At 41.1% G+C, this 25282-nt stretch overlaps 1 protein-coding gene across 2 annotated transcripts in view; it reads right to left on the reverse strand.

Moving 5' to 3' along the window:
• TAOK1 (TAO kinase 1) overlaps window positions 1-25282 on the reverse strand; it is a 63529-nt gene that overhangs the window by 11186 nt on the left and 27061 nt on the right. For both annotated transcript variants that reach the window (XM_079325409.1, XM_079325408.1), the window contains exons 2-17: window positions 23234-23460; window positions 19206-19277; window positions 16266-16367; window positions 15420-15465; window positions 14440-14536; window positions 13561-13674; window positions 12709-12800; window positions 10185-10278; window positions 9461-9542; window positions 7444-7611; window positions 6406-6609; window positions 5076-5210; window positions 4277-4513; window positions 3390-3518; window positions 1648-1851; window positions 937-1176 (exon numbers count right to left, since the gene is read on the reverse strand). In XM_079325409.1, coding sequence (XP_079181535.1) covers window positions 937-1176; window positions 1648-1851; window positions 3390-3518; window positions 4277-4513; window positions 5076-5210; window positions 6406-6609; window positions 7444-7611; window positions 9461-9542; window positions 10185-10278; window positions 12709-12800; window positions 13561-13674; window positions 14440-14536; window positions 15420-15465; window positions 16266-16367; window positions 19206-19277; window positions 23234-23365 — 2148 coding nt within the window. In that variant the 5' untranslated portion in view covers window positions 23366-23460. The remainder of the gene's footprint in view (window positions 1-936; window positions 1177-1647; window positions 1852-3389; window positions 3519-4276; window positions 4514-5075; window positions 5211-6405; window positions 6610-7443; window positions 7612-9460; window positions 9543-10184; window positions 10279-12708; window positions 12801-13560; window positions 13675-14439; window positions 14537-15419; window positions 15466-16265; window positions 16368-19205; window positions 19278-23233; window positions 23461-25282) is intronic.

A 25282-nucleotide genomic window follows, 5' to 3' on the forward strand; every position in this document is an offset into this window, starting at 1 on the left:
AAAGCATACTGTGAACATTAAATGCATTTTAAACTACCCCAGAAAGGAAGGGACATTGTTGAGAAGAGCTCTTCAAAGACAAGGAAGGACTGGTGCTGCTGTGGCCTGCCTGCAATACCTTGTAACCCTGATCACCACAGCTATGCTCTTAAAGTTAACAAGCTTCAAATCATCTTGGCCCTGCTGCACTGCAAACAGGCTGTAAAGGACCACTCTTCCATGGACCACTTTACCACTACAACCAGCTCACACCAGAGTTCCTACATCCCTTTAGTGCCTTTGGAGCTCCTACAGCCCCCCTGTGCCTCTGGAGCTCCTACAGCCCTCTGTGCCTCTGGAGCTCCCACAGCCCTCTGTGCCTCTGGAGCTCCCACAGCCCTCTGTGCCTCTGGAGCTCCTACAGCCCTCTGTGCCTCTGGAGCTCCTACAGCCCTCTGTGCCTCTGGAGCTCCTACAGCCCTCTGTGCCTCTGGAGCTCCCACAGCCCTCTGTGCCTCTGGAGCTCCCACAGCCCCTCTGTGCCTCTGGAGCTCCCACAGCCCTCTGTGCCTCTGGAGCTCCTACAGCCCTTTGTGCCTCTGGAGCTCCTACAGCCCTTTGTGCCTCTGGAGCTCCTACATCCCCTCTGTGCCTCTGGAGCTCCTACATTCCCTCTGTGCCTTTGGAGCTCCTACATCCCCTCTGTGCCTCTGGAGCTCCTACATCCCCTCTGTGCCTCTGGAGCTCCTACATCCCCTCTGTGCCTCTGGAGCTCCTACATCCCCTCTGTGCCTCTGGAGCTCCTACAGCCCCTCTGTGCCTCTGGAGCTCCTATAGCCCCTCTGTGCCTCTGGAGCTCCTATATCCCCTCTGTGCCTCTGGAGCTCCTACATCCCCTCTGTGCCTCTGGAGCTCCTACAGCCCTTTGTGCCCCCCGAGTTCCCAATCCCTCAGTACCTTCAGGCTCTTGGGCTGCTGCCGGACCTCCATGACGTGCTTGCGGCGCAGCTCCCGCTCCCGGCGCTTGTTGTACTCCAGCTGGTTGGTGAGCTCGGTCTGGTGCTGGAGCCGGATCAGCTCGCAGCGCATCTTCTGGATGGTGCTGAGGTGGCGGAACTCCAGCTCCTGCATGGACTCATGCTGACGCAGCAGCATGGCGTGCTCCAGGTCCTTCTGTGTCTGCCTTTTGTTCAGCTCCTAGCAGGAGGACAGAGGGAATTATTAGGTTCTTTGTGCTTACTTGGATTTCCGTTGACAAAGTGACATTTCGCTTTGTTCACAAGGGCATTTCTCTTTCCAAGGCATCTGAGGACAGACCACAGAGTTTCTTGGTCTTATCAGCAGCAGACAGCAACACCACCGGTAATTTTTCCTTCCTCATTTCACTTTTCTTCTTCCTGTTCTATATGCTCAACAGGATTCACAGTAAGCATTTTCTGTTAACTGTTCTGTCTGATGATTTTTTTGGAGCTAGTAATTCTCCTGCAATAGGGCATTAACCTGTACACCAGATGCCACAGGGATTACCAGATGGCACTGCAGAGCATCCAATCACTGTTCTACCAAAACACTTTGGATGTGAAAACGAACACTTCTGGTTGATCTGAGCTGGGCTGCAGGTGCTCCTGTGAGATGCACTCCACACAGGTGCATCCAGGGCTCCCTTACCTCCCGAACCAGGTCCTGCTCCAGGTTATGGCGGCCCAGGAGCATCCGTCTCTTGAAGCGGCGACATTCCAGCTCCAAGTACTGCCTCTGTCGCCTCAGTAAGTTGGCCTCTTCTTCTGCCTGGAAATGCTGGATGTTCTCCTTCTGCTTGGAGAGCCACTCCTGCTTCTCCTTCTTTGGAGTGCTCTGGTTTTCATTCAGCTCCTGGTAATTAATTGTGGAATAGTTACATTAAGTTCCTTGGCCATGAACTGGACAGACCTGACTAATAAACTACTGAACTAAGTTTTATCCTCTTTTCTCGAGGTTGGTGCCACCTCAGCCTCTTCAAAATGCATCAACATCACATAAGCAGCATTAAGGAAATATCAGGAGACAAAACAATGGAAAAGATTCAACTACAGCCCTTTTTTTTTTTTCCCCACTGTCCAAAATACTGGTTTATGTCTAGTTTCCAGACCTATATATTAGCTGCAAATGTCAAAATGAGGGGTTGCCACTGAAAACACTTGGAGGTACTGCTATACTGCTTGGTAAACATTTTTACAGGCTTCCCGAAGGACTGGCAGAAGGAAAACACTGATGTCCTGTTGTTCAAACAGAACTCCAGCCACATGAAGTCCATCAGAAAATTGTTTGTGTCTTGCTTGACCAGAGCACACACCCATTTTGCAGTAACTCATGAAAGCAGAGCTGCCCACTGAGATACCATAACTCACAAAAACAACGTAAACAAGTTCACAGATGAATCTTGGAGTTTTCACATTTGTGCTACACAGCTTAAAAGTATCATTGGCAAAAGACTCTGCTTGCTTGAATTACATACTAGAGATGCCCATGCAGTAATTAAGACTTGTTGTGATACATTTCCACTGAAGTATGAGACAGAACTCCTCTGTATTTCATCAGTGTTTCTTGGTGCTCTGTGATCTACTGCCCACTTAGAAAAAGATTCTATGTTATTATAAAGAGCCCACGCTACCGTCGTTTTTGTTAGATCTTTTTTGGCTTTGCTGCTCTTTAGCCTCTTTTCCCCTGGGAAATGCCTATGTTTGGGAATATTTCCCTTTGGAGCAAGTTCCAAAGTTGTGTCACACAAGTTGATGGTGTAACATTAAATGGCTCTTTCAAAAAAAATTATTTATAGTGTGTATGGATTCACTCATAAAAAGAATCACGAAGTTTGATTCCACAGTTTCTCTGCATTGCACAGAGATCTTGATTTTCACTAAAATGCAATGATTATTAGATGCTTACACAGCTTTTTCCATTAAAATTAGCAATTTGCAGATATTTTCCTTACAAAAATGCAGATCATCTTTACTGCTCTGTTTTCTTGCTCCTGTAGAGGAATATCATTAACTGATAAGAAACTTCACTAACTGCTGCAGGGAATGGCCACTATCTACAACAACAATGCATGAGAAAAATCTTCATGGCCTTTCATAATCTACCTTTTTTCATTGCTAAGGATTGCCAAATTTGCATGGTTCTGGCTAAAAGCAGTATTAAACAATGGAGAGGCTTGTACTTTCACCAGATATACAGGTACCAATAACTAACTAAATTCTCTTACTCAAAGGTCAAAAATATGAAACAAATAAAGTACACAAAAGACTCTGCTGATGAAATACAGAACACACTGCAACCCTATGGAAGATCTGTGGTGCACAGTGACATTTATTTTCACATGTTCACCACTCTCACACTGTATCACACATTCCTCATTGGAGATGAGTTACCTCTTTCAGCTGCTCTTTACGGAGTTTATATTCTCTCTTCTGGGACTCCAGGAAACTGTTCAATTCTTTTTTCTGCTGGGCCTGAATATGCTGTTGAAACTTCTTTTCTTCATTTGCCATCACTTTAGCCTACAGCAAATCCAGCAGCAAGTCAGTCTGAGTCCCAATGGATTACAACTCATGTCCAGTTTCAGCCTCAAGACCCAGAACTCATGGCAGCCACCACAATATTCACCACATCTCTGGACATGCCCAAGGCAGAGAAGCATGTCCTCACTCTCTCCTCATTGACCATCCCATCAAGGCACCCAGCAGAGTCCTCCTCCTGTGCCACATTCCCTCAGCCCTACTGTTCAAGCTAATCTTGCCTAACAAAGTCAAAATGTTATGATAAACTATATCCTCAGCCTTCCACTGAGAGATCATAGATGAACAAAAATCGATAATAATTGCTGTAGGCAGACCACTTCATTATCAATTATTTAAAAGCATAGTCCCCCCATATCCATACACAACTAGACAGTGAACATTTAAGTATAGCTGGCACATTTCTCCGCAGGCTAATCTGCCTCCACAACACTCAATGGCAGGCAATTATTGACAGTACAGACATGGCAAGAGAGAGGAAACCCTCAGTGTTTTTCTGGGGTCAGGATTCTAACATTCAGTGTAACCCAATGCCATGAAGGACATACCTTTCCTTGAGTTACATAACTCCTTAGTGTAAGGAGGTGATATATTAACCTTTTTCTAATTAGCAATTCGCTTGGCTCCTGGAAACAAGACATCTCAGAGTCCACACTGTCACCTCTGCATCAGTGAGGTGAAGTGGACAATTTAACATAATTAACAAACATGGGTTGGTCTGATAAACCATAACCTCCTACCTCTTTTTCCATGGCTGCTTGGTGCTTTTTAATTAGCTTTTCCATTTCTGCAGCAAAATTGTTACGCTGCGTTTCGAGATCTTTGTCCAACCTGAGGCGGTGCTCGTCCATCTCTGCCTTCAGTTTATTCTCTAATGCCATCAGTTGCTTCTGGTGCTGCCTTCTCATACGTTTATAGCCAGACATCTGCTCTCGGAGCTCAGAGTCTTGCTCATGTTCCTGCATTTGCCTTGTCACCTAGGAAGATAACCACATCGGGCCAGAGGAAGTTAATGCTGCTTAATCTGCTTTTCAGCAGTCTTCAAACCACAAAAGAGAACAGTTCAGTTAAGAAATATGATTTCGTTGTAAAGAAAAGCACACATCCTAATGGCAGCAGAGCAGATTAAAAACTCAATTCTGCTGTAGGAGATAAGCTCACATGGGCTCCAGCAGAAAAACAGTACAATTGTTATAAAGCTGGTACTAAATAATGGCCTTTTACAATGAGGGTGAATACCTACACACACACACAAATATTCATAACATGCATATGAAAATAAAAACTAGCTTATTATTATAAATGGCTTCCTATATTCTACTTTGGATTTGGGACTATTTAATATACACAAATTACATTTGCCCAGGTGTCTCAGTGAAACTTTTATTAACTGACGCTACATTATTTCAGTGACAGCATCTCAGTCAATTAAGATAACTCCTATTCTGGTGATATTCTGAAAGCCCTGAGAAGCTGCCCAGAGCTGTGCTCACAGCATCCCCTCCTGCAGGGCTGTCCCCAGCCCAGCCCTCCACATACCAGCGACGCTGTGCGTATGGTAGCAAAGTGCTCCCGGTTGCGATAATGAGACTTGTGGCGAGATACTTGGGGAGGAGACTGGGGTTCTGATGCCCTTGTCCGAGGATCTGACTCCTCTCTGTAGTTCTCTTCCTCCTTATCAGCAAATATTTATGTCAGATAATAAAGAGAGATTGTGTTAATAAAGATTTTTAATTTCCGTCTTTTTATTTTAAAAGGAAGGAAGAAAGCGTTTTACATTCGTCAGCCCTGAAAGAGCCTCCTGCCAGTGAAGGTATATACTGCAAAAGGAGTTCTGATCTATGACCTTTGCTTTCAGAAATTTCATAGTGAATTTTTATTACTAAGAGGAAAATTACTAATTTAAGCTGAAAATGAGAAAAAAAAGGAAAAGTGAAAGTTGAGTTAAACAGTTTATTTCAACAAAATGTAAAAGCTATAAAGTAGATTTTATCAAGTCTGAAAGATAAAAACAACATCTTTGTAACTTTGAAAGACAGAGGAAGATTTTCATTACACCCACTGCAGAAACACCTCAAAGCAAATTTTAAAATTTGTCATGGTGTATTCCACGTTCTTATTTTGAGTTTGTCATTCATCACAGAGCGATCACTAGTTAGATATGATATACTAATTAACTCCCTGAGGAAATACCTGTGTCTTTGTTGCATATCTGGGCAAAGAACAAGACATTCTAGCCACACCTATCATTAGCCATGGAAACGGTAGTTCTTTGAGCAAATGAGTGATAACCCCTCCATGGCAAGTGCAGCCCAGCTCAGAGGGCACTCCCCAGCCCACCCTTCATCTGGCAGCAGGAAAGCAGGGATGTGGTTTCTGCTGCGTTTTTTTCCCCAACACTTTATTCATTAACAAAATATTCTAATCAGGTGCTGAGAAGCTGGGTGCTGCAGAGCTGATTTGAGCTTCTACTGTAGGTCCCGACTTTAAGAATTCTCTAATGAGGAGATAAAAAGGGGAACTCAAACATCCTGTTGTCCCACAAGACAGTAGTATGCATGTAAAGGGTATCCAGCAAACAAACCTATTTGCAACCTCCCATTCCAACTCCTCCTGATAAAGCAAACTGCTTTTGAAACAATTCCATTAGTAAAATAATTATTAGTGAATTAACAAAAATAAACGATCTTCACAGCCACTTCCCCAAATGTCCAATGCACATTCATATATATATATATATATATTTGGGGCACAATAATAACATAAACTGCAGATAATGACTTGGGAATGGGAAGAGCTGACTTTGTGCCAACCAAATTCTCTCCCACTTTACACCTTTGAAGCTCTGCAGTAAGAATCCAGAGCTTACCGGCTTTAAGTGAATGACAGAGCTGTTTGACATCACGGTGTGGTCCCCCTCCATCATATCCAGCTCGCTCTTATCATCCGAGGCATCTGGAAGACTGTTAACACTACTGCTTTGGCTACTGGCACTGATAGACATACTAGGAATGGACTGATTACTTCCCACACTGTTCACTGTTCCCGTCCTGCCCACACCATGATCTTGTTCCTAGGAGGAAGGAATTGGAAAGAAAATTCAAACGCATGTCAGTGGTACCTGTGGACATTACCAAATGGAATAATCATTTCATTTCTCTCTAAAGGCATCCACCTGCCACGTCATGGCCCTTTTCACCCTCCAGGCATTGCCATGAAACGTTTTTCTTGTGGGATGCTGGGAAGAGAAATAGTCAGCCTTGTCAAGATTAACTGGCTGATGTCAGATTCTTTTCAACAGTGAGCCTGTCAGCAAGCTGAACTCTATCATGTATCAGCCACAGCGTGTCACCAGAAATTGCTGTGACACCAGCATCACCTGAGTGCTCAGCTGGGATCCTGCACCTTGCAGGTTCCTTTCTATACACGAGAACTGGAATTCAGAGTCTCTGTCTCTGCATGATGACTGCAGCACTCAATCAAAAAAAGAGAAATCAAGTTCTCTGATGACCTGTTTTTCTTTTCTAACAAATCAAGTACAAATCTCTGCGTCTTAAATTTATAACAACATTCTCAGTACATATGGTCAAAACAGAGGGTTAACTGCAGTTGCTAAAGAGTCCTCATGAAGCCTCATAAACAGGCAAAGAAAGCAAGGATTTACAGGACTGGAAGCTGACTGTTCAAGCATGAACACATGGCACAGCTTCTTGCCAGCACTAGGCATCTACCCTGTGTGTCCTTGTTTGTGCCTTGAGGTAGCTTTATTCCAAGCACAAAGAGGGAGACAGTGTTTACAGCCAGGTGTGTAAATAGCCTCCCTTCATTTCAGCAATATCTGAATTGTGGTTATTTAAATGACAGTCTCTTTCTCTGGTTCAGTGATGAAACCCAGCATTTCTCTCACCTCCTCCTCTTCCTGTGTTTCCACTGCAGGGCCATTGTGGGCCTCCTGGAAGAGAAGCTTCTTCATTTTACGATACTGCAGGTTGTCCAGTTCTCTCACCGCATCCTTTGTTCTCTGAATCAGGTCTATTAACACTGTTTCGGGCCGCTCTCGAAGAACAAACATGTGCTGCAGAACACACAAATAGGTGAGGGGCCTCTCATGCCTCCAATGCATGTCCTCCAATGCTTTGAGGACACATTGATGAGCTCTAATTTGGTTTATTAGCCTTCTTCCCCTTCATAGCTAAGACTGGCATTATTTTCAGATTTCACAACTCACATAGATTTCAGAATGATTGTACCAAAAAAAGAAAAAAGGTGTAAACCCCCAAAAATTGCATTGCACATGCCAAGAAAACTTGCTTACTATAAACCTAGACTTCAGAGACATTATCTACTTGTGGTTTAGTGAGTGAAGAGCCAACAAATTCCAAATAAAAGCTAAAGGCGCTAGACTGACTAGTATCTCTAACCAAATGTTAATTAACTCATCAGCTAACTCTCAGTATAAAACCCTTTTCCTTGTTTAGAAAAGCTTGGGAATCAAATATTCATCATACAGCTCTGAGTCATAAAACAGGCTGTGAACCTTAGAGCCTGGCCCTGGAACAGTTCCCCATGTTCTGCTCTTCTCTTGGAGATATTCACCACATGCCTCTGCAAAGGTGGCTACATTTTGCCAATAGGTAAAGCAAGAACTGTCTGTGTATGTCAGAAGCAGCTTTTGCAGTCTCCAGATGCAATGTGCTGTGCAAGCATGAGTCATTATTAACACAACCACTACTTTCATTTTGTTCCTTTGGAGAACTGCAATGCTGTTTCCAACATGGCACATTCCCTACCTGTGCCTGCAAAGTGGCATGCAGCTGTTTCAGACTATAGTTATGGAAGGAATACATTCCCAAACGTTTCATTTCCACCAATGTTCTCTTTAATTGCAGCACATTGCTCAAAATAAAACCAATCTGTAGAATTCTGAAATGGCAGGACTACACACCCACACCGAAACCTTTCCTGGATAATTGCATTTACTTTATGAATAGACAGTTTTCAAAGAGGCACAAGTCCTCAGAGCCATTTTTAGGTAAAAACATGCAAAAAGGTGCTGATAAAACCTTCATAAATAGCATCCATTTCCCTGCAATGCAAAAAATTTGGAAAAACACTGTTTAGCAGAAACAGGGCCAGGATAAAAAGAAGCCCAAAATGTCAGAAGCACTGTAAAAGGAATGACAAGTTAGCAAAATTCTGAATGCCACCTGATGCCACAAAGGAAATCCATCAAAGTCACACAAAAAAAACAGCTCCAAAACCCAACTTCTCTGTGAGTTCTGTTCACATGTCAGCCTTTTGCAACAATCTACCCCACTAGCTTTGTCTCCAGACTACAGTGAGCAAAGCCAAATACCTGCAGCATTCAGGAGCACAAATGAAGAATTAGAAAAGAAGCTAAGAAATAAAGCAAGAGCAAGCATGCAGAATGCTAAGGCCAAGGAAAAATACAGGGAGGAAAACCTGCTTTCTTTTGCCCCCTTTTCCCCAACAGTGGATATCAGGTACTGTGTAAAGCATATTGGAGTGTCCTATAGCACAGAACAGAAAGGGAAGTAACAAAAGGTATTTGTCAGCTAATGCACAGCAGCTCTGTCAGGATTAATTATAATCACTGGAACAACTGAGTTTACAAACTAAAACTCTTGACAAGTCGATGGCCATCCAGTGTCATTTGGTGGAGTGACCTTTTATGATGAGATCTCCAAGGCTGGCTTGGAAAGTCACCTGGAGAACTCTCTGAAACACTGCAGACAGGCAGTAAAGCCAGGACTGCCAGCTCAGTGCAGCCCACAGGACTTCCAGCTCAAAGATGTTTGAGCATCATTAACCATACCCTTGCACAGTAGGTGAGACAGATCATCAGCACAGGGCACAGCCCCTTTTAATACCACATGGAAAACAGAAAGGACAAGCAAGCCAACCTTCAGAAGCTCCTCTGATGTAGGCCTGTCTTGAGGAATTTTCTGGAGGCAAGAATCTACGAAGTTTCGGAAATAATCAGACCTGTGTCAAGCAGAGGAAAAAAAAAACCACCTATATTAATGACCCAGTTTAAGTCATTAAGGAGTCAAGATCCTCACATCTGGATGCTTATAAGTCCTAGGCCAAGAACATGGTTCAGGAAACCATAATTAAGAAGTTTTTAACTTCTGAAATTAGTTTTCTGTATTTGCTGTTTTCAAAAGACTGTTGTTGAGGCTGGGAGGTGTAAAATGTTACTACTGTGCTTTATTCTTCTGAATTTTATGCAACAGACACTTGCCACACACAAGCTGGGTCTTCATCTTGAAAAGAGATACTTCAACAAAACAGGATTTAGAAACTGACAGTGTGGTTTGTGATAAAAAACCCACTAAAACCCACAGTTTTGGCTTGCTTGAGAGCTTTAAAAGTTTACTGACCCATGAATGGAATTTTTTACAGATCTTAAGTTCTTCCAGCAGTCTGTCCTGTTCCTACACTGAAGAGTCTCAAACGTATACTTAGTAATTGGTCAATTTTGTGTACTAAATGTATAGTGAATGTAATGAGAACCTTCCAGCTCACATCCTCCCAACAGGACTCCAGCCATTTCAAGACCTCAGCATGACAAAGCACTCCATTTACAGCAATCCCCTACAACATTCCTCCCTCAGCAATACTCACCATTCATTAGACTGTAGTGTAGGGGATTCATTCTGCGCTATGTGATATAAGGCACTCATTGCGTTCATGTTAAACAAAGGAGGCTTCCTTTCCGCTGCACACAAGAGAAAAGAAGTTTTTATATAGGAGATAGGCTCTTGTTGTTGCTACTTTTTTTTCTTTTTTTTAACAGTTTACATCCCTTTAAAAAGAAAACCACATCAGCAAAATCCCTACTGCCTGAAGATGGAACCCCAAACTAACCCTACCCTGCAATCAGACAGATATGTTGGCATACGTCCTGTGCCATTGCAGAAGATGAAAGCCCTTTGAAGATCAAATGCCTTGTCCTCTCAAGCTTTTAAATTACGTGGTTTATCATAGTTGAGTTCTCTGACTCATTGTAATGTACTAAAATAAGAGTAAGTTAACAGTAAGCTCTATCCTGGGTGTTTAGCCACTAAGCATTCTTGGTTTCGTACACTTCCCTTTTGTTTTTTTAATCTACAATTGTTAAAAAGCTAAGAAATATTTATTTCTAGCAGGACAGCAGTGATGAAGAAAAAGCTGGTTACAAGAACCATCAAATCACACTTAACTGACTAAGCACATGAGCAGGAAGTCAGCAACAGGCCAACTCTTTATACTATTTTGAGAGTTGCCTTCTCTTTGGCTCTTCTCTCTTTCAAGCTTGTGTTACTCTTATAGACTGACACAGCATGAAAGCTTAATGAGGAAGGAGATGATCTCACTGTAACAACAAAATTGAAGCTTCATCAGAATGTTTATGGGGCAAACTTTATAAAGCTCAGCCTTGCCATAGACATTCCAGAGAAGCTGGTCAGGCTAGAGGATGTTTCTACACTACTGAAAATGCAACAGAAAACTTTCCTTCCTACAAAAAAAAAAAAAAAAAAAAAAAAAGAAAATAAAAAGGAAAAAAATAATGCTACTTTTCTTAGTCTGCTCTTCAGTTCTGAGTTGAATAGTAACACTGAACTATGGATCAGAGATCATGGTTCACTCATGGATATGGCAGGATGGACTAAGCCCTACAAATTCCTCAGAATGGGTAAATTGAGGACTTAAGTCTTTCCTTAAATTCAGCATTTTGCCTCCTCTAATCTCTCAGATAACTAGTTGCTGCTATCAAGGATCAGACAGATTATTCATTAAACTATTTAAACTGACTGTTCTACCTCCTTTTCTCTTAGCTCACCTGAATAAAATAGAAATCTGGAAACCCTGAAACTGAGCCCTCAATAAGACCATTTCAAAGACCAAGTGATAATTTGAGAAGACTACCAGCCATCTCATTTCCCTGCTGTCCTCCCATGCTTACTCAAAGCAACACAAATGAGCCAGGCACAGGGACCCAGCCTGCTCTGCTGTCCTGACCTAGCCTCACCTCCCACCACGCCAGCAGACGAAGCCCAACACGCTTCATCCTGCAAGAACGCAGCGTGCAGGACTCCTGGGGGTGTGGTGGCCATGAGCTCACTGCATTCCTGCAGCCCTGCAGCCAGCCAAGTCTCCTTACTCCACTCAGAGCAGGATTCTGTCATGACAGTCACACCCCTTCTACTTGCTTTATATTGGCAACCAGAAAAAAAAAAAAAATAAAAAAGAACAACAACAAAAATCTCTGCTCTGAAGAAAGAATCTACTTCGTGTCCTGGAAGAAAATGAAGTTGACAGTTTGGAATGCCAGACAGCATTTTTAGCTAAACTGTGCAGTTCACATGGATTAATGTGTTCCTGAGAGCTCTCACTGCCTGGCTGGGCTGCTCCTCCGTGGAGGTTGGGCTGGAGCAGGAGCAATCAGATCTGACAAGGATGGGAGGACAGCCCCAGGTGCATGGGAGCAGTGGTGTGCATGCTGTGCCTCAGCAAGGGCGTTTTTGTTCCAAGAAAACACAATGTGTTTAATTTAAACAGAACCCCATACCAACAATGTCCCTTTAAACTCACAGCCTGCTTTAAAGGGTCTGTTCTAATGAGAATACCATAATTTCTTTAGGCTTTGAGTTTAAGGTTGCCATTTCAAAATTGGATTATTTAGTATCTTTCACTGAATACAGCTTTGAAGTTGTCCACTTCTCCAGAACTTAATCACTGCAGAATTTGCTAATGTATGTTCAATTTTCACAGAAACAATAGCAACTTATAGAACTAAATATATCTCCACACTGGTACCTTTAATGGTTCACTTCTAAAGCTGTTCAGCAATTCACTGTTTTTCAGTTCAGAAGTTAACTGCCTCTCCCACAGAATGTGAACACCCTCAGTGATATCACTTGGCTGCTCTCTTTGCCTATATAATTCTTTTTCTTCAGGTAATGAAAACACCAGTTCCATAAACATCAAACTGGAGACTTGGTCTTGAATTCTAAAAAGCACATTTTGCACTCTTCTCTGAAACTCAGGGTCCAGAGAAATCAGGATAAGAAAGGGAGCATAAATCTTTTTTCAGCTATGATTCAGCTGAGTAAGTTCTAGGTATTAAATAACTACATTTTAATTTTTTTCAAAGGAAATAACTTACCTAACTCAATACAGGTAATTCCAAGAGACCAAACATCTACTTTGCCATCATACTGCCCTTCATCCATGGCTAAAATCACTTCTGGGGCCATCCTAAGAAAAGAACTTAGTGTTCAAAATAGGCAATGGAACACATTATCTTCATTAGCATGAAATAGGCTATTTCCCTGATTTCAGCTACCATAAACAAATCATTCCCAAGCTATCAAGCATGACCATGGGATACTGGGAACAAAGACCAAGCACCCACACTAGTGGAGGCCTGCAGAGGCTGTGTGATGTTCTCCTGTGCTTTGTCCAGCTCTCCATTTGTATCACCACCTTCTCACCCTCCCACATTTCCAACAGTTTAGCTGGCTGACCAACTCTGGTGAAATAATTATAACATGCAGTTGAGTAAACACCACAGATCAGGTGTAAGAGATCAAAAGAATACAAGGGATCTGCAAAGGGATTGGTTCAGTGAACCTGGCCTTTCCTATGAAAGAAAAAACACTTCAGTTATTTCAACAACCAGACGTGGTGAGAATACATGAATTGTTTAAACCACTGGGGGGAGTGATTAAAATATATTACAGATGATTCAATCCCACCTTTGTGACTTCAGGTCAGTCTAAATAAAACAGCAACATATTTTTATTACTTTTTGTAAATTACAAACACAGAGATACACAATTTCTTGGAACTCAGAACCTACTTACTATTTAAACCTTTTTTTCTAACAAAGGACATTTTATCACCACCACAACTGGAAGATTACAAAACTAGCTCAAATAAACCCAATTAAATTAAATAGCCAATACATGATCTTTTCAATTCACAAAGCCAGAAATAAGTAGAACTCCTGGCTTACCAATATGGCGTCCCCACAAATGAGTTGGCAGGAGATGCTATGGAAGCAGACCCAAAGTCAGCAAGTTTCACCTGTCCTGGCTCTGTCAGCAGGATGTTCCCTGCCTTGATATCTCTGGTGATAGAATACAAGTGTCAGTATTACTCCTCTCCAAAGAGGAAAACTCTCTATTGGACAGACTATGAAACACACCAATATTCACATATTCAAGCTGCAAAATATTCACATTGCCTCCAAACACAAAGTCTTTAATTATTAGGTTAATTGCTTGAAGTGGCCATTGATTTTTGGATTCTTTAGTCCTATATGTTAGTCTTAATGTCTGCCTTAAAAATGAACTTTAAATGGCACAACAGGATAAGCTTTACATACAGTTCAGCAAAGCCTTCTGAAGTATGTCCTTTATCAAAGTATTTTAGAAGGACTTAATAATGTAATTCAAATTCTTCATCCTACTAAAATGCAGAACATTCTTTAAACATACAGAACATTTGTATCCCAAATGTACTGTGTGTTTCTCAAAATGTGTTTGTGTATTAAAAGTAACTTTTCTAGAATTAGTGCTCTCCCTGCCCCAGCATTCTTGGTCTTGCAGTTCCTACAAACTCTTTGGGTGCCCTTGCTATTCACTCTGAAAAAAGCTTAGCAGATTTGAAGGAATTCTGCAGAAATTATGAACAGCAGCTGTAAGAGAGAGTGTATGTGCAGATACAGAGCTTGTTAGTGTTTAGACTACTATAAATCACTTGTTTGGGAGCATATGGATACTGTGAAAAGAAAATCCCTGCTTACAATGTTGAATTTGGGATGGAGAGGATACAATCAACATAATAAATTACATGTGAGTGAGTATGAGACAGCAAAAGTGTAACCACTTACCTATGGATCATATTGTGAGAATGCAAGTATGCTAATCCCTGGAGAGCACCATGGGTAATTGCTGCTATTTCCACTTCTTGCAATGGCTTTTTATGAACTTAAGGAAAGAATTTATGTGAAATTCAATATTACAGAAAACAATACAGTTTGCAGCATACAAGCCAGTCCTGTTAACAATGTAAACAGAAATACTAGAAGTTCATTTTCACTAGGTTCAGTATGAAAAGCAAGTGTAAAAATAGTTCAGAGTACATTCTATAATCAGATGTAATCTTCTAACTGTACACCAGCAGGTATTTACTACCAAAGAGACCTCTCTCCAACCATAAACTACATTCTTATCAGTTATGTGACCATTCTCCCAAGTAACTACTTGAGATTCTAGTTTTCCATTAATGAAGTGAAACCCCAAACCCCAGAAATTTACAGCAATTCATACACAAATAAATTGCAGCAACAGAGATGAAATTCTGGCAGCTCAGCTTGTGGTCCTGAAATGCTTCTGGCAAGGAAATGAACAACTTACTGGCCATACATATCTCTTCAATGAAAGTTCACTATAAGAAGCCTGATAAAAAACCATTTAATGGAAGACCTCATAAAGCACAACCCTAACACTGCTGTAGTGCTATTCTAGTCAATAGGCCTTTTAAATAAACAGGTTTTAGTAAGCATTAGGATCAACAGCAAGGGTTTTCAGAACTAAATCTTGAACTGTCATGGCAGGAGAACCTAAAACTCAGAAGCAAACAAATAGATGACTGACAACTTTAAAATAATACAAATCAAGGAGAAACTAAGCACCTGGGAAAGGCAATATTCCACAGAAAAACCACTACAACTATCTGAAAATTTGACAAACTGTGCCTACTCTGGCCCCAAACAAAACTATAAACTCATGGAAAATTCTGTGATGCTGTAACCTCCTAGTTCAGTACTCTACTTCTGACTTTCCAATCAAATAAACATGAGTGACTTACCTTCTAGTAAGTCTGATGCTGATCCTAAACAATATTCCATAACAAGCTGTTACAGGAAGAAAACAAAGTAGTTAGAAAAATCTTTAATAGTCAATATTTGTTTTCTAGACTTGTATGGAGAGATCTAGAACTAATTCCTGGAGCACACAGTACAGGCTGCCATAACAAAGCAAGTGTTGCTTGCACCATAAACTCCATCCCAGCACTGTCACACTGACCCTTCCCACTAGTGCAGCTCTAACTGGAATTAGGCACAACCCTCCTGTGTAAGATTACCAAGCAACACCACTTGTAAGAAAGGCCAAAGCACATTCAGAACCAGTTAGGTATTGTATTGCATATCGTATTTTATATGCACATACTTAACAGGAATGTTAAACTGCACTTAACAAGCTTATCAGAGTATTAAAGGGCTATTTAGGGATTTACTTAAGATTCTGCCCCAGCCAGATTTCAAAAAGAGAAACTAAAACTTTGCCCTACAGATTTATTGAAGCTAATTCAGAAAACAGCACTTATAATTTAAACTATTAGTTCAACAATATTATTTCTTTAGTATATTGCACTACAAAATTTTATTAGTGATGGGTGTATATTATTTCAAATACTCAGTTTATCAAGCTAAATACACTAGAACATCAACACTTAATCCAAGCAAAAGGGAAAAATTCCTTTAATCTTAATTCCAGAAAGCACATTCAGTTTGCTGAGCACCTGTAAGGCCTTTGGCTGTGCTCATCTCAGTCTGTGCAACACCAGTGCTCAGATGCCTCCCAAAATCCATCTGGAGGGATTTGAAAGCACCTTTAACCAAGGCAAGAGGAGTGCAGAGCAGCAGATGCTTACCCATGCTGTATGCTCCCGCAGATAGCAGCCTTTGTATTCTATACTGTTAGGGTGTTTTATTCTTTGGAGGAACTTGACTTCCTTAATAATATCCTGCCATTTCTGTTGGGAATAAAAGGAATAGAAAGACTTTGTAGAACTGTTACTTTTTTGTTGTTGTTGTTATGTCATTTAATTTTAAGGAGCAGAACTATCTCAAGGTTGAAATCAACACTATGAAGTTCACTGCTTAACTCCTCAGCAGAGCTACAAAATAAGTTGCTGATCAATTATGCTGTTTGCAAAGATCTCTCATCAATGTAATGCTTTAAATTTATATGTGGGCATAGGATATATAGGTAAATGCTTAATATCTGAGCAAGTCCTCAAAAAAGGAGTGATCCTCCACTAAGGGATACCAACTCTATTGCCAAATCAAACACACACCCCAACCTGAAAGAGATGTGGGTGATAAATGTCCTTCAGCAGGATCAGCTGCCTCTCTCAACTCTTGTTACTATAAAGACCTATCCCTACTATTCACTATATTACACTGGAAGGCTCCCTTTATCAGCTGCCAACTATTTGACTACATTCTTGATAATGTTTCTCTATTACTAGTTTAATCTTTACAAGGGCCAATTTAAAATGAGTTACCTACCAGATAAAGGAATGGTTTTGCTGGAGAAAAAATATAAACAGATAAAACAAAGCCAGGTTTATAATAAGGGGAGCTCTGCTAGTGCAACTTTAAAGTACAGAAGAGGCCAAAATGTCAAGTTCCAATGTGTGCCTTGACACTGATACTGCTTCCCTTGGAGACCTTCAAGTCCCTCCATGTGCTGCACAACCACATCTCCCCAGGAAAGGAAGGCAAAGGTCTGAGAGCACAACTGAGCAAACTACAGCTACCAGAAAATACTTCAAAACCATTTAAGTATGCAGCCATCAACATAAGATTGCTGACACTGCAAATGTTTTGGAGCAAGAGTATCAGTTCTGAAGTTTAACCAGAGGGAGAGGAACCAACACCAAAAGGCTCAAAAGCAGCTTTCCAGGTCCTGTTAATCTCTCAGTACTCTCTTCCTCATGTGTTGGTAAGTGGGTAGTATTCACAGAGGGCCCATCTAGCCTAAAAAATTTCAGGTTTAGAGAAACACATGAAACCAGGGAACACAGAAGTCCCCAACTGAGGCAGCTGATTGACTACATTAAGCATTTTTCCACATCAGAAATGCTATAAATGACAGCTACAACAAACTCTCTCACTGACTCTGGAGTGACTTAGTTGCCTTTTACCTTCAGCCTCAAAGACCTTGAGGTACTAAGCAATTAAAACCAAACCAAGAAAGCACCATGCTAATCTTCTACATTGGGAAGAGAGAAGTGATGCATTAGTCAAGAAGTATTCCTGATTTCCTGCATAATAAAAAAGCTCCAAGATCACATTAAGAGCAAAGCACTACATTTTTCAAAGGTTTTAAACTTATTTTAGTATAAAATATGACGTTATTTGAGAGAATAATTGTTCCCACCAATGATAAAATCTTATTATGAAACCAAAGTAAATATAAATGATACCAGAATGCCCTTAATCAATTTTCTTTGCATAGGCTAGATCATAACTCCAGCGAACTTCTGAACAAAACAAATAAATATGGACATAAAATAGAAAGTGTTTTAATCCTGGTCTTATTACTTTCTTCAAAATAAAGAAACATACGCATTGAAGACAAACAAAAGCTATTTCTGAAGCATGCACAGTTTGTTTCATTCATGTGAATAGAGTATTTATAGCTCACAGTAATTAAAACAGTAGGACAAGTAGCAAGTACAAATTATTCTTTCATCAGTACACAGTTAAACAAGTCACCGCAGCGACAAAACAGAAACAGGCACAGCAAATTTAACTGTGAAGCTCAAATTCAGGACTGCTGGAGAGATACTGCCACCTCTACCTCCTACACAGACATACACACACACATACACAGAGGAAGGAATGGTTCAGCTCCTTGGAGTGCAGATGATCAATACACAAAAGGCAGGCACAGAAAGCAATGAGCTGTTAGTCAAACCCATCAGAGCAAGACTGCTGCTAAGATTGGAATATAGAGAATGGAGGGAGGGAACCAAAAATGCTTTGGACAACATGCTTATGATAAATAACTCTGTTGAAAAATCATGCTGTGATTTGATTGATGTTATTTACCAGAAATAATATCAAATCAGCTGCTTGTGTCATCTTGGGCTTTTCAAGAATCTGTATTAGCACTTAAATCTTTCAAATATAAAATCAACTCTCTCTGCTAAGCATCCTAGGGAAAGGAGACACATCTGGGGTGGCCATGAAAACACAATGTCTAAATCTCAGAGGCCCATTTCTACAGACCCCTCTGCAAAGACTGCCTAAGTCTCTGGCAATTCTGGAATTATGCTGCTGTTCAGATTTTCACACTCATTCATTCACCACTCTTTTGCCTTTGTTTCAGCTGCTCATGAGCACAGTCATTCCAGGGAGGGATGCATTCTGCCTCACTGCTTTGTACAAGCAAGGCTCCCTCTGAAGCTCTCACTACTGTATCCATTCCCATTATTCCTTTGTCCTGGAAGCAACATGATTTTTTGGAAATGTATTCAAAAAAGGAACAATTAAGGGTAATAAGACACCAACATACAAACCTGTAATTTTTAATTTTCTCTTATTCCTATCTATACATTTATGGGGTCCCAAAAAGAGCCCTTTGTATCCAAAAGGAGAAAATTCTACCCATCTTTTTCAGGAGTAGATTACACAGAAATACACTGAACAGTAAACTGATTTATTTTGCATACACAGTACTCTTATTCACCTTTACAGTAATAGAAAAAAAATCTCCTTCAGGAACCCAAGCTAACTAAAATAATCCCATATAGTAATTACTTGCAATGATCAAGGTTTAATATACAACATGTTCTCCATACCTCATTGGACTGCTTCCCACTATATGACATTTTCTTGATGGCCACCACTTCATTGGTGCGCACATCACGTGCCTGTAACAAGAAAAGACAACCCCCATCAGTTTCTTCAGGCCCCAGCTTTCCCTAAGAAGCAAACCACACACAATCATAAAATAATCTCCATTCTTAGTAAATCTTCCTCCTGGTCTGAAGACAAGGTGTGACATTTTTCCATGCTCAGCATCCACCAAGACTCTGCAGGAGTCAAGCACTGTGACTTAAACTAGAAATCACAGCTAATAAAAGGAGCTCTTATTCAAGTAGAAGGGATTTTCCCCAAATTAACTCCTCTCCCTGCCCAGGTCCATTCCACATGGAACAGAAGCAAAGCTCAGCCACTCAGTTCCATTCAAACCACATGGAAAGACATCACATGATGCACTGGAGGCAGCCACCAGTGGCTGGAGCAGTTTCTCCCCAGTGCTCCCAAAAATGAGTTTTTGTGTCTTAAAAGAAGGCAGATGATACAGAAGATGTGGCAGCAACCCAAGTGACCCATCTTCAGATGAGACTTCTCAGTTTCATAGTATTGTTACTTACACTGCATCATAAAGGGTACACAGTTTTTCACACTTCAAAGGCAAACTTCCTGACTTCAGACAGCAACAATGCAAGGCAAGGACAAGACAAGAAGCTTTGTTTAATTCAGCACCAAAATAAGGGCTCATTCCCCACAGCAGGAGAAGAGGCAGCACCTTGCAGGAAGGATGGCTCCAGCTAAGACCCCTTTAGATTTCCTTTGTTAAAGATTTCAGCAGGACAGGAGGGTGGTGGAGGAAAAAATCTGAGTCCCTCTGATAATAATAATCAACATGAAGCCAAATGATATAAATCAGAATAATGTGCACCACAGCACTCACTGATGACTGATGAAAATGCTGATTTTTAATATAATTGTACTACCAAGCACAGCCTACCAGAACATGGATTAATGAAGTACTAGGGCTCTGCCTTTAATAAAATGTTTTTCAGTCATGTTTTAATTCAGCTGTTCGTTAAAGAGATTCCCAGAATTCCCTGTCAGTCTTTATTTCAACCAGTTATGATTAAGCTTGAAACAATACTATTTTTACTTTTCTTTCTGAGGGGATCCTCTCACTGCTAGTACCTGTAAAGTTGGGTGGGGGGTAACTATTTTTGTTGTTTGAGACAAAAAAGGTAGAATAAAATTCTGACTCCTAGATCTTTACTGATTAGAGACAATCTCTGAAACATTCAACTGTGTGAAGAACTGCCAATAAAGCAGGGAAGCAAAATACTACAGTAAAGCAGAAGGAACCCAGCTCTAACAAAAGAGAGTGGGTTATTCTTCTGCTCCATCTGCAGTGTTCCAGTGTAGTAGGTTTCCTGTGTCAAGCAAAAGCTATTATTACACTGCAGAGCAGGGAGTATGGTAAGGATAATACCAAATATGATTCAGAGGTGCCAGACTTGCAGTTTCTAAGAAACTAAAACCATGAGGTGAACCAGCAAAATTCGTATCAATTATGAAAGAAAAAAAAAAAAAAAGTAACTTTCTGCCATTGAAGGATGCAACAGAAACAAAGAGACAGGAGTAAGATCAATATATCACCCATTGGTGGGACCACTGCAAAAAGGGAAGGAAGATGGGTACAAGTAATAGGGAAACACTAAGGTCTATTTAAAAAAAGGTAGGGGAGCTTCCAGGATTATATGGGTTTTCTATTGGGTAATTATCTCCACATTTATTTATCAACCACATTTTTTGGTGCAGGCTGTATGCCATGGAAGCTGCCTGGAGAGAGGATGCTTTGCATCACAAAACCCAAGCAAACAGCACCTGACAGAGTCTGCTGAACACCTACAGTCCTAAAGAGGGAGAACTGTCCTGGCTGACACCCCAGAAATATTAAAATCACAGAGTTTCATATGCTTTTTTTAGTTTCCCTGTGATATTGGATAATTGAAAAAACAGGTCCTAGACAAAAGTCAGGCAATGTGCAAGGCCAGCTCCCTTTAACCACCCAAATGAACAAAGCTTGTTTTATGGCAGACATGTATGCACATATATTCTGCTTTCCTCCAAAAACTCAACACAAAATATCAACATCTGGTGACCAGAGTAGCTTCAGCATTGATAGAGGCAAAGTACACACAAAGAAAAATAGAGTATGCCACTGGCTTCAATATTTCATTTAAAGCAGTTATTAACTATAATGCAATAGTATATTAATTGGAGAATGTCTAATAGTTTAGACATTTTGCAGCAGTAAAATCAAAATCTTGTTAAACAAACATAAGAAATTTTATTTCTAGCTTTAGAGAGGAATAAAGTACCCAAGAGAAACACTCTCCTATGTTTTAGTTCTTTATGCTTATTTAATTCACACTGAATTTCCCTCTCCACATTATCTCTGATTTTTTGGGTTTCTGCTTGAAGGATGGGGCACATTGCATGGAACAGTTTCAGATTCAGAACCATTAGTAGTAAAAAAGACACAACAACACAAAACTTACAGGTTTAAACTTCCTAGGACAGAAACAGCACTAGTGTGGCTTTATCAGAAATCCTCTCTTGACAAAAACCAAGCCCCCACATGGGCTGGAGTTGTGTGATGCAGTGCTTACACTTGTCTTTAAGCAAGTGCTAAAATCAGAGATATTTTCTGACAAAGATGCACAATCCAAATGCCAGCAAGCAATCGCACTCTATAGAGAGCAAATACCGATCTTTAATGAACTGGTGATTTAAAATGGTGAGGGGAAAAGAGAAAGAAAGATAGAAATTAATGGCCTCTGAGTTGCAATTGCTTTGGAGATGGAGCTGGTAATGGGCCATCAGCTCTTACCACAGGGACAAAGTTCAGGTATAAATACCCCATGGCAGCTCCCTGCTGGGGTTTGGGAATGCTGCTTGCTTCCAGCTCACAGCCTACCCATACCTGTGTGGTCCATGCATGCCTTTGCAAAATACAGTGTTCTCAAAAAACTTCCATGATATTTCTTCAATAATATTTCCACATGGAAGACATTTGGCAGTTCCCTCCCTTGATATTCTTTAACCAAAATGAGTAAATGAGGTGAATTTAAGGCCACAGGTGAGTATTGTTTCGTTAGAAAACACTTCCTCCCCCAGATCTGTTCCCAGACAGTGGAGGCTCATAGTTTTAAGCAGGGAACAAAATTAAGAAGCTTTTCCTAATTAGTTCATCTGTGCTGCATTAAATTTGTGCTGGAAGGTTCCCAACATGGTCTGCTGCAATTATTAACACTGAATAGGCATCTCATAAAATAGTGACACAAATGGCTTTCTGAAGGAAAATTGGCAGGTTTGGCCACACCTCCTATAATTATAAATGTGAAAAGGTTTTCTGAGGAAAGTGTTTTTTAATGAAGGCCCCACAGTATTTGGTTAACACAGAACAACCTGCACTGAGGTTGCCATGAGGATCCCACTGCCAGTTGAGCCTGAGATAAATTCTGCTGCCCAGACATTCATGTCAAGTAAGTTTTATGCAGATGGATACTGGATTCTTGCCCTGCAGTAGGAATGGATGTGACAGGACAAATGACAACAAAAGCACTAACACTCAGGTGTCAAACATAAAGAATGGCTTTAAGGGAGCCTCGGGGTATGCACCAAGGGGGAAGAGAACTCAATTTCTCTCAAGGAACAAGAGGTGATAAAAAGATGATCAGATCAAGAGAACTGTATTGCCAGTCAGAATTGATGGAGCAGAAGTCCACGTTTTAATTTGCACATAAATCCCTGCTTGCAACATAATGATGATCCTAAAAGCACCAGGCAGGGACCACGTTTCCAGGGTTTTTTTGTATGCTAACACCTAGCAGACTGCAAGTTTGTCAAATGATTGAGACCATACAGACACACAAGATAACATCTCTACCTCAAATACCACACAAAAAAAAGTCACAATAGTTTCTTTTCCTCCTTATGCTCAAAAAAGTCTACACCCACAGTTTTAAAAGAAACACAGCTACAATTCACAAGTCACGGTGCTACTTACAAAATAAACTGCTCCGAAGCTTCCATGGCCAATCTCTCGGAGATCTGTGAAGAGCTTTTCTGGATCTTCTTTGAAGAAGAGCTCTGCAATTTCGGGGTCCTTCAGGCTGCCCGCTCGGCTGGTTGATGGCATCCTGCTGGGCAGTCAGCCGACCGACTATCTGGGTTTAAAGTGCTGCTTCAACCCTTGGCTCATCTGTATGAATGGAGCCTCTTCAGCATGGATTACTGCAAGAAAAAGATTGCAATCCTTCACTGATTATCCTCTGCTCAAAGAGCCCCAAACAAGCCACAGCAAAGCAGCTTCCACTTCCTCCAGAGCAAGCAGCTCTGGTGCGTGAAGCAACACACCCTGAGCGCTGGGATAATGTCACAGCCCCACTGTGACACCAGCCAAGCGTTTCTCTAGGGCAGAAACTGAAATCAGAACACAAAATGAGGCGCATTCCATGCTCCAGCATCTGCTCGATCACCTGCAGAGCAGTCAGAGAATCTCTGACCTATAGTGACAACCAGCTCATCACCAATGAGTCCATACCACCCTGACACCCTCCCTCTGCAGAGTTACACCCACTCTGTCCTTAAAAATTGTTCGGATTTTGTGATGTCTATCACAAAGTGCCTGCTCTTCACAGGTTTACTTGAAACCCCTTTCTTCAGAGAAACAGCATCCAGAAGAGGAGATACCGGATTCCACACCCCATGCTCCTCCTTCTGCTCGGCTTCAGCAGAGGCAAACACACATTTAAACTGTGATTGGCACATGAGACAATGGACAATAGGCCACTGGCAAACACTTTCTTCAGAGGAACTTGCAGCTTCAGACACAACTGGGAATGTATAAAATTCTTTCTGTCTGCACCATGAGTTTGCTTTCATTTACTACAAGCTTTGTGTCTTGGAATCTATCCAGAATAAAAGTATACTGTTAAATTGTGCTAAAATCCTACTATATCTTTACAACAGGTGATGCCAAAAAACCACTACAAATAAAAAACCTTTTTATTTTCCTCTTAAAGGAAGGTATTAGGATTTCCTATCAAATCCCTGTAAATTATCACCAATAAAAACAATTCTGTTTTTGCTAAACAGTTAATCACACATCTCGCTTCTTTCCAAAAAAATCTGTCTGGCCAGGATTTGTGCTTTTTTAATTTCTACTTTGTATCTCAATATTTGTTTTTTTAAAAAGTTGGGGGTTTTATTTCCAATATGAAGATGCGAAAGACAACAAATCTGAGTTTAAACAACATGTCAGAAGGCCCTGTCCATTTCTCCTCCCTTTCTGGACACTATAAACTCCACCTTTCTCCAAGCCTCCAGACCATCAATGAATCATTTGTTTTCCAGTCCCTGCAGAGCGATTCCTGCAAAGATGGAAAAAGACATATTCCTGCATGTTTGTGCTCAGTGGCTCTCTTCTCTGGAGAGTTGCAGCATGTGGAAGTGTCACAGCCTGCCTGCTCCTTGTTAGAGACCTCCCAGCATTGCTGCAGAGCCTGGCTGTGAAACACAGCTAAGATGTACCTGGCTGTAAACTACTAAAGAGTCTCCAGTTTTTCTGAGGAAGCCATGCATGGAAGGGAAGCAAAATCCAGCATTTTCCTCCAAGCAGTCAGCATTCAAAGAGATTTATAATGCAACCCAGAATGCGTTTCCATGATAGCCTGAACTCAGGGGATAAGGAAAAGCTGACACTGAAATCCCAGTGGTGGACCAAGGAGAAGAACATACATATACATATAGAAAATATGCAGCTGCTCACAAGTCTGCCACACTGCACTGCTGAGCACTCACACATTTCCTATGGATGCAGGATCACTGCAGCAGCCTTGGAACAAGCAGCATCTGCACACAGCTGCCAGTGAGGCCGAGTGGGATGCACAGGAATGGGACTGTGATATCTCCACCTTCCCTTGCATAACACAGTAACTAATACCGTGTGGGAAGGGAAATAATTAGCTCCAGCTCAGCCCATACCTGAAGCATGCTACATTTATGAAAGCTGGAGGAAAAGTGGGGGTTTTGTTACGTTTCTTTCTTATAAATC

This window comes from Erithacus rubecula, assembly GCF_903797595.1.
Source record: "Erithacus rubecula genome assembly, chromosome: 22".
Taxonomy (NCBI): Eukaryota; Metazoa; Chordata; class Aves; order Passeriformes; family Muscicapidae; genus Erithacus; species Erithacus rubecula.